Here is a 16,525-nt window from a genome sequence, read left to right as displayed (position 1 = left end):
TGATTTATTGACCTGAAATGTAGATGACATAATCCAATATATACTTATTTGTTAAAAAATATTCATTTTATCATTTGGACAAACAAAGTGTAAGAAAAATGGTTTATTAAAATATATGGACATGAATATTTGATTACATTTACAATGCGTAAAAAAGGAACATGAATAGTTTTGTATGGAAAAAGAATAAAGTATATATATATATGTACAATGAATCACAATGATACACCAAGCATGGCATAAAACACTTTGTGTCCATCACTAACAAAACAATTTCAGCAAAGACTTAGTTCAGATTTAAATCAAATATCAAGAGCCGACTTCATGTAGCTACCCTTTAAAATCCTGGAGCAGTATAATGTACTAAGTATTCATTTTAATTCTCAAACTTATTTCTAATGTCTGGTTCATAATTCATTGAAATTATTTGAGGATCAGTCCAAAATGTATATCACTCATGAATCCTAATTTTTAATATGTTAAATCCAAGATATAAATGTAATTTATGTTATACAGCCCCAGAATTAAAATAGTTCATTTAATTGGCTAACATTTATGTTGAAACATAATTTTAAGGTAAAATCTTAATGATTAAGGAGTCTGTGAAGTTAGTGAGAATTTCTCCATCATTAAGATTTTACCGTATATGTTCTTTATGTCTTACATTGTAACATATGTTCAGCACGCTATAAATCAAATTATGATGTTATGTCTGCTAAGTTGTTAAACTACGTATCAAATCAATTATGGATGTTGTATCTCTAGGCTGATAGGCAATTTCATTATGAAAACATATATTTCAGTGTAAAACTGTATGTCATCTTTAGTACATTGGCAAACATGTGCATACATCACAAGAAGTTTTATTCTGTGAGAAATGAATATAGACAGACATTATTATCATAGATCAACGCTTCAATACACATCATAACTATAGATTTATACATCATATATGAATGAATAAACCATGGTGCTTCAGAAAAACATACAGTTGAATGGATTCACCAAGTATCTGTAACTATTGCATATAGCTACTGGCTATGAGTGAAGGCTTAGTATGTACACAAAATGTTCATGATTTCAAGGAAACTTTCCCGATCCATGATCAGCGCCTTAATAATTTATTGATATGGTAATAGAGTGTTTCAAAAAATGTAAAATGTATCAAAAAATCTTTAAGCCCAGATTGCAACATATTATAATTTTCTATGACAAAATGAAAGCATTGACATGTGACTTCAATACTTTGCTAAAATATAGTTGCGGAAGAAATATCAACAGTATATTGTATTAATTTCCACTTATAAGAAGTGTGAATACTGTGATGATATCCAGTAAGAAAAGCAACATTATAATACACTAAACTTTTAATAAATTTTGCTTTCTTCTAAATGTCAACATCCAACGTGTTTTTAGCTGAAATACAGAAAGTGATGAGTGATTAAAAAATGTTCTTTTATGAAATCAACAGGAAAATACCATGCTTTCCTATTATGATTTAGATGGAAAATAAACTTCTTTGAAATTATAACAAATTAAGAAATAAAGGTATGACTTGCTGGACATCGAATATACCCACTTAAGCAATTATTGTTTGAATTCTAATGATATTGTTTACAAATATGCGGAGAGAGATTGTTATTGCTATGTTTTACCAAAATGTATGTGAAGTTTACCTAACATTAAACTAGAAATGAAGTATAGCATGGGTGAATAGCATATCTACACTGTATTACATACACTGTCTATTTACAAAGTGTGATGAAAAAGCATGCAGGTCCAATATATACAAAGAAGGTGACCTAAGAACCTGAATGGATGACGCAATACAAGACCATTGTAACTTCTTTTTATATACATGTATCATGTGTTGTCCATCGTTCACTGAGCCCTCGGTATGTATTTAGTTTGTAAACAATGAATCAGTATCTTTCTTTAGTATCGTCACTAGCTGCTTTCGCAAAAGCCCCAGCAGCAAACAGCATAAACCATCCGGAAATACACGCGAGTCCATAGGACCATGACAAGTAGTTCTGGTCGGGTCGCGGCATCCAGCCTCGGTCTTCCTTCTTAATCCCCATAAGTATCAAGGTGATGAAGATCAACACAGCTGAAATATAAAAATAACAATCATATATTCTTACAGAATTAATGCCTTTAGCATTCAATGGATTTGATTTATAACAAGAATGCGTTGGAGGGAACACCATTGCTAATCTTTCTGGGGTGTTTTATTAAAAAAGGGGCACAACTCTATATTTATAAGAAGTTATATTTATACAGTTATCTGCCATGTTAGTCATGCGTGTATTGTCTCTGTTAAAACGTGTAAAAAGTCTTTTTGAATATCTTAAATTGTGAACTGTTATTAAGTTTTAGCCAAGGTTAAGGTTTTTGCACAATGGTAATGCTGATGACACTAAGGCTACACCTTCATCAAACAGACAGGTAAGACAAAAATGACCTACTAAAATCAGTTAAAAGATCAATCTTTAGGTTTTACCAGTCTGTCCTTATAAAGGCTTATGTACAAATCTAATTCTAGACTCATGTATTCACTGAGAGAATGCAAAAAAAAATGTTTTCCAAGACATAAGAGGTTTTTTTTAATAAATTTAAGCTTCAGCAAAAATGTTATATCATATAATTTTGAGACCATATCTGAGTACACATACATTAAATCAATTCTAACATTTATTGGTGGCAAGAAATCTGAGTCTGACTCATTTAAACTGCTTGGTCACCTCTGATCATTTCATTTTACCAAAATGTAAAGCCAAAATGTGAATTGAAAATTTATAGGACACTTAAATTAAATTACAACTTCCCTTGATAGTTTGTAACCTACTGTTTAAGGAAAAGGTAAACTGGACCCAAATACAAGTGCATTTATTAGTTATCATACATGTTACTTAAAAGTAAATCAGTCCATAATTATGGTTCGCAGGAATTTGGCTCTGGTGTTAAATGAAATGACAGAAATTAAACACCGACAAAAAAATAATGGTTTCGGACAAAACCGGGTCACTTACACTATTCATAAAATCCAAAATCTTTAATACACTGTTCGGACCAAACACTAAATCAAATTTAGCTGTGTTATGGTTTAACAGTTGTAAATATATATATTTGAGGATGGTTTTGTGTCATTTCAATTCTACATATGACACTTACACAGATTAAAAATATTTATTTTTGTTTGTTGCCTTTTATGGGCAAATTACTACTTACTACAGAGCAAAGCCACTAATGCTGTCCCCATATAGATGATTTCCTTCAGGTACATGGGCAGACACCGCCAGTAGGCCAGAGTGGCCACCACACACGAGACCACTTGGAACAACAGGGTTACACTGATCATAACTTGGCATCCGATGAACCATGCTGGAAGTGGAAATAAACAAAAAATGTCATGATAAGGTATTTTTATACGCTGACTTTGTTGATTGATAGATCCACTGAGCAAGAAGAGTTGAACAAGTGGCTTCGACTACCAGCAGTGTCAATAACTTAAAAATAAATTTTGGAATTAATGTATGCCAGCTGCTGGACGTGAACCCATGACTGCCCAGAACCCTAGCATCTACGACTGCTCTTAGTCCACCTAAATGGCCGTCAAAGAGTCTTTTGACGTTTTTTTTACTATGGCAGACTCGTTACAGGGATACATAAGAAAAGTCAAAATAACAAAAAAAGTATCCCTGATCGCTCATTATTGATGCTACGACTGCGCTTAGTTGACTGCTAGTTCTTACATTCTGCATTGTCGATGCATTAGGGTATGGCACACAGTTGTCCGTAAGTACAGGTGACAGTTAGCCACAATAATGAGCATTAAGGGAACTTTATTTTACATTTTGGCAGTCATTATTATTGCGGCTGTTTATATGGACTGAGATTACATAATGTAAATTAAACAATGATTTGATTTTCTCAACTAAGTTCTTGAATTTAGAAACTAAAGGACATGTTCCTCAGTATGAGACTATGAGTCAACATTAATAACAAGTACACTTTCTGACATGCTCATTTCCGGTATTTTCAAACACAGGTAAATTACAGGTGTTCACATGGTGTCACTGATAATACATGTTTAATGTAAGTAAAAGTAAAATACGAAACTGAGTTTAAAGACTTATATCTTACGAGGAGACAGCCATTCCCAAAGTGGTCTATACTGATCCGAGAAAATGTACCAGCACCCCAAAAACCGCTTTCCGTTGTAATCTTTCCAAAACGAATAATCATTGAAACAGAATTCCCACAAGCCACATTTCACAAATTTGTTGTCGGACTTCTCAAAGCTTTCCACCCAGTACGGACTTGCGAAGGCGATCAACAAACAAAAAATAGCGAAACACAAACAAAACATGGCATAAGTCCCCTTCTCCATCTTTGAAAATTTGTCCGACTCACACCTGTAATTAGGTCATCAAAGGTATTTCATAAGGGAATGAACGGTAAAATCCAAGGCGTGCCGATTGCTGTCAACAATGTGGAATGGTCCATTTATTAAGATGGGTCATTCGAAGGTGAAACACTATCGGAGATATCAATAACGGTTTGTAAAAGATAAAATGATGGCCATCAGATTCATCATTATATATTGTTTAACCACTGACGACAAAAGTATTAAAGTTGTTTTTTGTACGTGAAAACTAAATCGGGGAAAAAAAATTAACCTTCCTAGGTAAAATAATGGACCGTTTCATTAGAGTTTGACAGGTATTTTCGTGGCTGTTGTTTTTTTGTAAATTAAAAAAACACTATGGGCTTTGCCAGCTGTTGGTCAATTTTTGGATTTTTAACTGGTCTGTTAGGAAGTCTCCTTATTATATTGGCGTTTGCCACCCCATATTGGATTGAACCAGACCAAGGACATGTTCAAACTACAGGCTTGGAAAGGTGGGTTCTTTTACTAAATGTACAGACTCAGTCAGATGCTGTGTGAATATTATGTTATTGCGTTAACTTATTTACTAATTTAAATCAGAAAATCATCATCTTTGGTTCTTTTACTAAATGTACAGTCTCAGTCAGATGCTGTGTGAATATTGTGTTATTGCGTTAACTTATTTACTAATTTAAATCAGAAAATCATCATCTTTATAAAAAAAAATGGGCAGTCACATACATATGTGTGCTAAATTGTCCTGTTCACTAATGAGTCATGTTTTGCACCGGTATCTAATATAATTTCTTTATTGCCAGCATTTTTTTTTCTGACTATTTTTTATCGCTTGTGGTTTAAGTTTTGTTTGTTTCTTGAACGTGAAAGACATGTGCAGAGTTCACAGTTTTTAGTATTTTACTAATATACTGCACATTTTTATGTACATGTGTATATAACCTTCGCCTTTTTTAATCCCAGCCTACCTACTTGGGCATTTTTATGCTCACATAATATTATGCATAATATTATGCATAATATTGTTTTTAAAAAAAGATAAAGTACAAATAACAGTTCACAGACTATTCCCGCCAGGGGGAATAATTCTCCTATTTCAGTTATTTTTAAGAGGAGGGGCGTTGCCATATGGGTGTGGCATAACAATGCACGCTCACATACGCTGCCCAGGTGTGAACCTACCTGACCTATATTTATTGAAAATGAAATCAAAACTATTTGTTCTTTTTTTTTTTGCATAAGTTTCATGAGATTTTAAGTTGAATATTTAATATGATAAAATGAATACAACATTAATAATTTTATAATTTCAGATTGGGGTTGTGGGAGATATGTTTTTCCAGCTATTCAGATTACAGAGATGGGCTTGGACGTGTTTACAATGGATGCTGGTGGATCTTTGCACGGGAATATGATGCCATCAGGCAGTACATCATTACAAGTAAGTTGTAAATGAGGTCTTATAGTAATGATTACAAGACAAATCATATCACTACAAAGTCGTACCAGAATCGGAAAATGCCTGTTTGTGTGTTTAATAAAGTAAAGCGTCATATTATTGAATACAAGATTCAGTATATATTAATAGAATAATTTATAATTGTAAAGAAATGTTTGAATGTCCATAGACTCGTGCTACTGTTAAATTTTAGGCTCCAGTCATTGTACTCGGGGAAATACTTTTTTTTTAAGGAAACATATCTCATCAATTTTGTAAAAAATCTAAGGGATTTTTCATAAATGGGCAAGAAAATGAAGATTTTTTAAACAAAGAAGATAAAAAAGATTATTTTAAATTAAGACCAAAAAAGCTTCAAAACCTATAAGACTTAAGCATTGATTATTTTATATATTTTTTTATAAATATTAATTTATTATAACATGATAATGATATAAAAACATTATGAGGCAATGTTCTCATTTGAATGGAATGCTTATGGGATAATTCATGGGTAAATACATGTATCTCAAGATTAGTCAGAGAAGCACACAGAGACTTGAATATATGATGCAGATCCCAACAGCTGCCCCTGGCTTACTTTTAATACTAGTTGCCTGTGGCCTCAGTTGGGTAAAATCAGTCTTGACCCTGAAAATAAAGAAAATACAACTTTTTATGGACTGCTTAACACGTCATGGAACACAATTCAACTATTAAACATGATTTGTCGACGATATTTCAACTTTCTATAAAATCAAAAATCCATTGGGGTTATATATAATTATATGTGGATATATATAAGTTATTATGTGGAGAAGCACACCCTCTTTGGAAATTTGATATTAATAAAACAAAGAAAGATTGGCTTAAATAAGAAAAAGCTTTGCCTTTGAGACACCATTTTTTTTCGAATTTCAGTGTTTATTCAGATTTTATTTTCTAAATTCTAGAAAAATAATAATCAGCTGTTAATAACCATCTATAAGGGCTAAAGTACATTGTGCGAAACATAAATTGTAGATACATGCATGCCAGCTTTCTTCCCCAACCTTTTAATAATATAATGTTTAAATAAGCCAAATTGGAATAACATTGCATTGTGAAGACCTACATTATTACTGTTTTCGATTTATACATCATCAATAAGATATGATCGCAATTATGTTTGTATTATGTTTATATTCATTTACAAGTGTTTCTCCCATTCCTCTCTTGCAAGTTTGGTTTCTATCAGTCCAGAGGCATTGATGACCGTCAAGCAGTTGTGACGATGATAATTAATATATCATTTTTTCTTTTCAGAATTTGGTTTGTGGCCAGCCAGGCGTTAATGACAGTCCATGTGATTTTGACAATGCTGGACAATCTATTATACTTTATCTGCCAGAATGGCTTGATCAAAAACCTACTGTTCTTTTTCTACCAGGTTGGTTTGCGGCCAGCCAGGCGTTGATGACAATCAGCGTGATTCTGACCATGCTCAACAACTTGGTTGGTCTCCTCGTTCTCATCAAGTGTATGCCCTCCACCCAGCAGAAATATGCAGCTCTTTACCTCCTGTCTTCCAATCTTATTATAGGTAGGAGACATACATAAACTTTGTTTAAAAAGATTTAGATTGCTACCATACATGCATTTTGGTAAATCACAGTCAGCTTTTATTGATTTTTAGCAGCTGATAAAGCAAAATTTTGGCTCAGCCAAGTAGTAGACATAATATACTGTAGAACACTAGTGGGTATTGTAACTATAGAAACATTAATCAAATCAATGTGGTCACCAAAGTGCAATAACAACATTTGATTTGATAAAAGCCTACCGGTATTAACAAGTGTTTTATGCTGTACAAAAGTCGATGAAATTGAAAATACTTTTCTTTGACTTGTATTTTCACTTAAAATTTTCGAAAGTTGACCAGTTTAAGAGCTAGCATCCCATTGGGAACTCCTTGGCCATTTTTATTGAAACCAACCTCAGATGTATTCTGGTACATCAGTGAGAGTAGTTCATAAAATTTTGAATTATATTATTAAATTAGCTTGTATTTGTAGATCTAAGTTTTAATTGATTGATTGCCAGTTAAGTGTATTATTGCAAACATTCCTAAGAGTAAAGTAATAAAGTTTGACTGCTAAATTGAAATTGCTACGTGATCTACTAATGCAGTGTAGTTAAAGTTATTAAAGTCATTGTAAACCGTCCATATATACATCAGAGGTTGTTTTCGATAAAAATGGCCGAGGAGTTCCGAATGAAGCGCATCCTTTATATTAGGTTTCTCTATCTAATGTTATAAAATATACATAATAATAAAATAGAAGTAGTAAGTAAATTTTGTTCCAATGCTTGATATTTCTTTCATAATGATTTATATCATGCATTCTTAGTGAACTCATCTACAATAGTGAACAGAAAGTATTTTTAGCTCTAATTTTAGCTTTTGCTTTTCGTCTGCTTTTTTGTAAGAAAAAGGTTAAGGTATTGTGATCAATGCCTCACAAGCCTCATTGTCGGCAAAGCATCATCATTGTCGGCATAGCATCATCATTGTCGGCATAGCATCATCACTGTCTGCATAGCATCATCATTTTCGGCATAGCTTCATCATTGTCAGCATAGCATCATCATTGTCGGCATAGCATCATCATTGTCAGCATAGCATCATCATTGTCGGCATAGCATCATCATTGTCGGCATAGCATCATCATTGTCGGCATAGCATCATCATTGTAGGCATAGCATCATCATTGTAGACATAGCATCATCATTGTCAGCATAGCATCATCATTGTAGGCATAGCATCATCATTGTCGGCATAGCATCATCATTGTCAGCATAGCATCATCATTGTCGGCATAGCATCATCACTGTCAGCATAGCATCATCATTGTCGGCATAGCATCATCATTGTTGGCATAGCATCATCATTTTCGGCATAGCATCATCATTTTCAGCATAGCATCATCATTGTTAGCATAGCATCATCATTGTCAGCATAGCATCATCATTGTCGGCATAGCATCATCATTGTCGGCAAAGCATCATCATTGTAGACATAGCATCATCATTGTCGGCATAGCATCATCATTGTCGGCATAGCATCGTCATTGTCAGCATTAAGCATCATCATTTTCGGCATAGCATCATCATTGTCGGCATAGCATCATCATTGTCCGCATAGCATCATCATTGTCCGCATAGCATCATCATTGTCAGCATAGCATCATCATTTTCGGCATAGCATCATCATTGTAGACATCATTGTAGACATAGCATCATCATTGTAGACATCATTGTAGACATAGCATCATCATTGTCGGCATAGCATCATCATTTTCGGCATAGCATCATCATTGTAGACATCATTGTAGACATAGCATCATCATTGTAGACATCATTGTAGACATAGCATCATCATTGTAGACATCATTGTAGACATAGCATCATCATTGTAGACATAGCATCATCATTGTAGACATCATTGTAGACATAGCATCATCATTGTAGACATAGCATCATCATTGTAGACATAGCATCATCATTGTAGACATAGCATCATCATTGTAGACATAGCATCATCATTGTAGACATCATTGTAGGCATAGCATCATCATTTTCGGCATAGCATCATCATTGTAGACATCATTGTAGACATAGCATCATCATTGTAGACATAGCATCATCATTGTAGACATCATTGTAGGCATAGCATCATCATTTTCGGCATAGCATCATCATTGTAGACATCATTGTAGACATATCATCATCATTTTCGGCATAGCATCATCATTGTAGACATCATTGTAGACATAGCATCATCATTTTCGGCATAGCATCATCATTGTAGACATCATTGTAGGCATAGCATCATCATTGTAGACATCATTGTAGGCATAGCATCATCATTGTAGACATCATTGTCGGCATAGCATCATCATTGTAGACATAGCATCATCATTGTAGACATCATTGTAGACATAGCATCATCATTGTAGACATCATTGTAGACATAGCATCATCATTGTAGACATCATTGTAGACATAGCATCATCATTGTAGACATCATTGTCGGCATAGCATCATCATTGTAGACATAGCATCATCATTGTAGACATAGCATCATCATTGTAGACATAGCATCATCATTGTAGGCATAGCATCATCATTGTAGACATCATTGTAGACATAGCATCATCATTGTAGACATCATTGTAGACATAGCATCATCATTGTAGACATCATTGTAGACATAGCATCATCATTGTAGACATCATTGTAGACATAGCATCATCATTGTAGACATCATTGTAGACATCATTTTAGACATAGCATCATCATTGTAGACATCATTGTAGACATAGCATCATCATTGTAGACATCATTGTAGACATAGCATCATCATTGTAGACATCATTGTAGACATCATTGTAGACATAGCATCATCATTGTAGACATAGCATCATCATTGTAGACATCATTGTAGACATCATTGTAGACATAGCATCATCATTGTAGACATCATTGTAGACATAGCATCATCATTGTAGACATAGCATCATCATTGTCATTCTCATGCAAAACTTTTACCATAGCCATAACTCTGAAACCATTCTAGATATTCTAATAGAATTTGGCATTCATGTTGCCAAAGACATTATGCACACTGTAACAGCATAATTAGTAAATGTCAAAATTAATGCCCTTTTATGACTGAAAAAAATAAAATCACTCCGATCTCCCTTGCTTAATAGTGGTTCAAGAAATTCTGCTCATATACTAATGTCTTTATACAAATTTGTAGGTGTGCTGATCGCTGTAAGCAGTATATATTTTGGCTCACACGCTGGCACGGACAGGTCTTGGCTGAAGCAGCCCCGATTTCGACATCTCTCATGGTCGTTCTATCTGGCTGTGATGGGCGGCATCGCTGCTTTATTCTCTTGTATGTGTTACTGTGTATACTACATTATGATACGTAAAGGGGGATCCACATCAACTGCCTACAGGGCCCATGAGATGAGAAGTTATAGACATCATGAAAGTGCGAATAGATACTATCGGTGAGGGACTATCAGTGTTTTTTGTGACCATGCAATTTTGGGCAGATATTCCGCCCCGATTCCAATATCAAACATACCTGTTTATGTTATAGAAAAAATGGACCACAAATTGCTTATGTGTGGAAGTGTTAGAGTATTCTTTAAGAAACATACTCAATTACATTCTTTTTATCTTTACAGTCTATATTTTTAAACAATTGTGTTGATTCTATGTAAAATTGTACTTCTCAAATTGAGTCAGAATGACGCCTTTTTTTCCAATCAGAAAGACCCCGGCCCTGTTCCTGAAATGCAGGGGGAGGGGGGCAAAAGCACCGACTACTTTTGACAAATTAGGAAATCTGAATATTTAAAATAAATAGTTACAACTATGCTCAGAAAAATATTTTGATATGAATATCATTGGTAGAAGAGCAGATTTTCAAGCTGTATACAATTACAAACCAATCAACTGGTAACAAATATAACAGAACAATGACCTGAAGATCAACTCCCATGTAGCCAAATCTCATACATATGATTTCCTTCTAATCCAAATCCATGTACATATGTTTGTCCAGGGTTTGTACATATTTTTCATTGGTTAAAAGTGGTTTAAGTGAATATCAAATCAAGAATAGATGGTTAGATTTCAAATCTCAGGGGCTGATCCAGAGTTTATTGTAAAGTAATAAAACATGCTCAAATGTACCATTTCGGACTTGCATTGTTTAAATCTTCTTGGGCATGTCAAAAGTATGTGCCCCTATTAGTTATGGCACATAACTTAGAGGCACAAATTTTTGACATGCGCCCCTTCATCTGAAACATAATTGATATGGTTTAAAATGTATGCATGGGGGTTGGGGTGCAAACTTTTGACATGCCCAAGAAGATTTTAACAATTCAAGTCAGAAATTTTTTCTCCAATAATTGACATAAAAAGTAAACGTGAATGATTTTTTTGGGGGTGGAGCCTCCCATACTAAAACCAAAAGGGTATCTAGATTAGCTATGATGATGAAGCCCTATTTGACCATTATATTTTTTTCATATTTAATAGATGTGCATAATTCTATGTCTATATTTGGAGAAAAAAAGTTACAGCCTTGTTAATGGAACAATATAAAGTCTTTTTAAAAAAAATGTTTTTTTGTAAATCCATTTTTATGAGCCACGCACATTGACCGCTTACACTGGGCCCATAAGATGAGAAGTCATAGACAAAGCATTCCCACGTTGGGTGCAAAATGCAGTTTAAACTGCACAAATTCCTAGGGATCAAACCCATGACCACTCGCTAAGTAGCTCTGCAGGCGGACATTTTTAACCGCATTGTTATAAAAACTAGCTCTATAGGGAGACAGTACAATTTATAATGAGCCGCTATATATATATATATATATATATATATATATCAAATGCCTGTTTACACTTATGAAATTTTTGTTATGATTTATTTTACTGATTTTAAATCACTGGGAACCCAATTTGACAATTATAGATTTTTTTTATTTCATAGCTGTGCATTCAATTTTTCCACTCTTTATAAATGCCTTCGCCCAATTTTCTCTGGTGGAGATCATACAAAAGATTTTTTTAAACTGCTTGATCATAATGATTTCATGAATATATTGTATGTTATTTGTTTTTTAGATGTAGAGCATCTGTTGTTTAATTGTTATTAAGGCTTTTTGCATACATATCTTGTGGTTTTTTTATTATTTGGCATATTGGAGTAGAATTATAATGACAATGTTTCTGTATTTTTTGAGCAGAGATTGCATCTTATAATCAATCTTGCATATATTTAGGCATATGTAATACGGCACCCACAATCCAAGTTATTGAGATTATAAAAGAGTTCTTCAGCGAGGGTGTATTATTTCAATCAAGAATGTTTCGGGTGATGTTACTGTTTGGTACCAATTTTTTTCAAGGACAACGCTGAAGTAAACAACAAGCAGTATAAGTAAATAGTTTGTAATTTATGGCGTTACGCCCATTCTATGTGTTACCATTCCATTACTGGAGTTCCGAAATTTTTTAAAAGAGTTTACAAAAAAAAGAGTCTCCAACATGGTACAAATAAAGTTTCATGCTCATTTAAGATTTTACCAGACGAGTTCATTTCCTTATTTTTAGACCTTTATGTATTGTTTTTAATATTGTTGTAAATTTATGTATATATCAATCCAATTACTGCTTTACCTTATATGTCCGAATGGCCTTTGTTATTGTTTCTTCATATATATATTACATTTTACAGGGCATAAATAGATTTAGCATATAATGCACCGCCATCAGTTATTTTGTATATTAAGATATAAGGCCATGCTTAATTGATTCAATGTTTACAAATTATCCAAAAGCTTACCAAACTCTTAAAAAGAAGAAATATGATTGGCTTCAACTTCATAATTCAAATAACAATGATTTGAGTCAAGGCATTTATCACATACAAGAATTTCCTAGAAGTATTTACCTGCAATTACACAACTGTATAAAAATAGATTTATATAAGTTATCCATATGTTATTTTTCGGCTAGTTTGCCCATTTAAGCAATTTGATTGGTCATCAGTATGTATTAGATAAATATTGACCAATCAATAAAGGTTTTGGCTTACTTTAACCGAACCAAAGAAAATTTATGCAATTGGCTTCAGGTGCTTTCTTATGATTTTCATTGGTGAACACTGCTATCAAGGACTTTCTGTTGTTAAGAGAGTATTAGATTTTTTCATGGCACATTTTTTTTTCATACCAGATAGGTTAGTTTTAAAATTGAAATCTGAAAGTGATACAAAGAATCAATTTTTTATGGCCTTGTCTTTGTAAGGTAAATGTATTAATCACCATTTTATATTGTTCACCTAGAATCTTAAAGGTTGGTGAAATACCTTAGCATGTGTTTAACTGATGTAATCTTTTGATTATTTTCTTATGAAACCTGTCTTTATTTTCATAGAAGAAAGAAGAGTGTTATTGTCAAAGCCTTGGTGTTGTTGGCCTATAAGTGCAAACATTTGCCATAACTTAAAAACAGTTAAGTTATTCTCATTAGACTTGGTACAAATGTGACTAGCTGCAGTATACACATGTGTAATAAGGCCCACTACTCTGGCTTTGGTCATTGTCAAGTTATGTCCCTTTTTCAACTGAAATAAAGTAACAGACAAATGTTGGCATTGTGTTTGCTTTGTGGCACCCTTCTTAAGTAGAATATTTAAAATTTAGGCTTACTTTTTAAGTACTTATCAATGTTATTATAAAACAAATGGTTTCCATAGTTCAGACAAAATGAAGCATATCTTCTATTTATATTCTTTGTATTAGTCAATGGACTTTTTAGTGTTGTAACAGTATGTACGCGTGTATTACTAAACATATTATGAAAATGGTCGCATATATATTGTATATATGTACCTTATTAATGTTTTTATTATTTCCTTGAACAAATAGATTTAAGATAGTGGATGTATATATTTATGAAATGGCATCTGCAGTAAGATTTCATAGGGACCAGCGATAACAGAAAAACATACCATAGTTTTAAATAAACTTTGTTAAGCAGTTTGGGGTGCATTTTCATTGTGAATTGAAATGTGTAAATATATTAAAAAGGTTTTTATATAAATGTTTATACATGTTTTATTAATTATTTTTTATTAACATGATTATTTATCACACAAAGAATAGCTGTGTCACATAATTATTTAAAAAAAGATAAAATGAAACATTTTTAGCTCTACTGGCCAAAGGCCAGAAGAGCTTATGCGATGGTAATGTGAACGTAGTAAAAAAAATCAGTGCGTCTATAAACAATTCCTTGTTAACACGATACAGCCTTCAGTTTTGATTGTATCTTGATGAAACTTGTACAGTATCTACATATCCATTAGAGCTCGGTTCCTTTCGAAAACCAGCCAGATCCCATGCATGCCTAGATTATGGGCCTTGATATTATAAAATATCAGTGCGCCTGTAAACAATTCCTTGCGAACATGATACAGTCTTCAGTTTTGATTGTATCTCGATGAAACTTGTACAGTATTCAGATATCCATAAGAGGTTGGTTCCTTTCGAAAACAGTGATGTTGACCACACAAACCCAGCCAGTAGAGCATAGGCCCTTTTGGGCCTCTTGTTTTTAATGCTTTAATTAATTGATATTTGTAATAAAGCCGATTTCTTGTTATTTGTACTGCTTATTATTATTCCGCTAATCGAACTTTAGAGTAATACACAGTTATTTCAGTTCCATTCTAAAGACAGCAATTCAAGAGTTGATATTAATCACTCTGGAGTCCATTTACTGTGTAGAAACTAGTATTAGTGTTCATTTTGAGAGTTCAACAGATTTCAACCGGAGACTCGAACCCAACATTTCTTGGGCAACACCTGAATAATAAATATGACCATTTTCACTTGCAAAATGCGTTCGGTCCGTCGGCCTGTTTTAATGATATAAAGATAAATTACAGCAACATAGCAGCTGATAATTCAGAACACCGAGAGCACAGCACAAGACTGACGTTATTTCTGTATATATTTTGGGAGTTGGCTCCTTCTTGCGATAATTCCTAGAGGTATATATTGTGGTATTATACGAGGATTTGAGAAAGGTAGAAGAATTACATTGCAATGGGATATATAAGAGCAATCCCAATATACCAAAACTCACTCATATTATTTTGTTTATGGTCTTGTTTGACTACACACACATCACAATTTAAATAAGAGAGCCTATGTGGTTAGCCTCTAATCGCTTACCGGAGTAAATGTTTTATCAATTTGTTGGATATTTAAAAAAGGTTTGCAGTAACAATGGGTGGACCCTGATATGTTTATGGGTTTTAGCTCATTATGGTCCACATATGTGTCGATTCTGTAGCTTTAAATATAAGACAGTAAGTCAAAAGGTTAAAGTAAAGGTATTATGAAGACGCTGGTGAAATATGTTTGTAAAATTGGATACACCTGCCTTAACTTATATAACACTATTGTAGGTGAAACAAGATAATGTTATACAAAATACCTCCTGAACTTGGACAATGTTGACCCCAGGGACATCTCTGGCTTGTGGATCTGAACAAAATGTTTTAAAGGGTCTCCTAATATAATCGTGTAAGCAAATTAACTCCGAGCTGGAGCCACTTTAGTAAAAGGTGCATAATCTGGAGAATTTGGTACGGAACCACTAGATCATGCTTCATACCAAACATCAAACCTCTGGGTTTTGGGGCGAGATTTATAAAACTATCTTTGGACAACATATATTTTGATGGTCCCACTTTGTTTGAAGGCCACCGAAAGAGTATTCCTGTAAAGTTTGGCTGAAAATGGTCAGGGGGTTATGAGATGATGTTAGTTAGATGCAATTGCTGACGGCGGACAAAGATCTTCTCAAAGTTCATTATGAGAGCAAGAACGGGTGGAAGTATCAGTTAGAGATGGAGAAAAACTGATATAATTATATATATGATCACGTTCGTATGTTCACAGCAAATGCACGGATTGTTCAGATAAAGATGAAATGCGTTGATTTCAATGTAAGATTGTATTTCATTTCAATCTTTCAAATAACATGATTCTATGATCACGAGTGCAATTAATACGATGTAACACTGCAATC

At 33.5% G+C, this 16,525-nt stretch overlaps 2 protein-coding genes across 2 annotated transcripts; one reads left to right on the top strand and one right to left on the bottom strand.

Moving 5' to 3' along the window:
- Nucleotides 1-90: 90 nt before the first annotated feature.
- On the bottom strand, nt 91-4,437 carry LOC128204185 (uncharacterized). The gene is made up of 3 exons (XM_052905562.1): nt 4,147-4,437; nt 3,232-3,384; nt 91-2,110 (listed from the first exon to the last, which is right to left on the bottom strand). The coding sequence occupies exons 1-3, from the start codon at nt 4,391-4,393 to the stop codon at nt 1,923-1,925; spliced, it is 588 nt and encodes a 195-aa protein (XP_052761522.1). The 5' UTR covers nt 4,394-4,437; the 3' UTR covers nt 91-1,922.
- A 274-nt stretch (nt 4,438-4,711) lies between these two features.
- On the top strand, nt 4,712-15,088 carry LOC128206959 (uncharacterized). Its single transcript, XM_052909715.1, has 4 exons — nt 4,712-4,905; nt 5,722-5,849; nt 7,276-7,428; nt 10,651-15,088. Exons 1-4 carry the CDS (start codon nt 4,769-4,771, stop codon nt 10,911-10,913), a joined length of 681 nt encoding a protein of 226 aa, XP_052765675.1. The 5' UTR covers nt 4,712-4,768; the 3' UTR covers nt 10,914-15,088.
- The last annotated feature ends 1,437 nt before the right edge of the window (nt 15,089-16,525 follow it).

Source organism: Mya arenaria, chromosome 10 (genome assembly GCF_026914265.1).
Source record: "Mya arenaria isolate MELC-2E11 chromosome 10, ASM2691426v1".
Taxonomy (NCBI): Eukaryota; Metazoa; Mollusca; class Bivalvia; order Myida; family Myidae; genus Mya; species Mya arenaria.
Note: the sequence above shows the minus strand (reverse complement) of the source record. Positions and strands in the feature narration are given on the sequence as shown.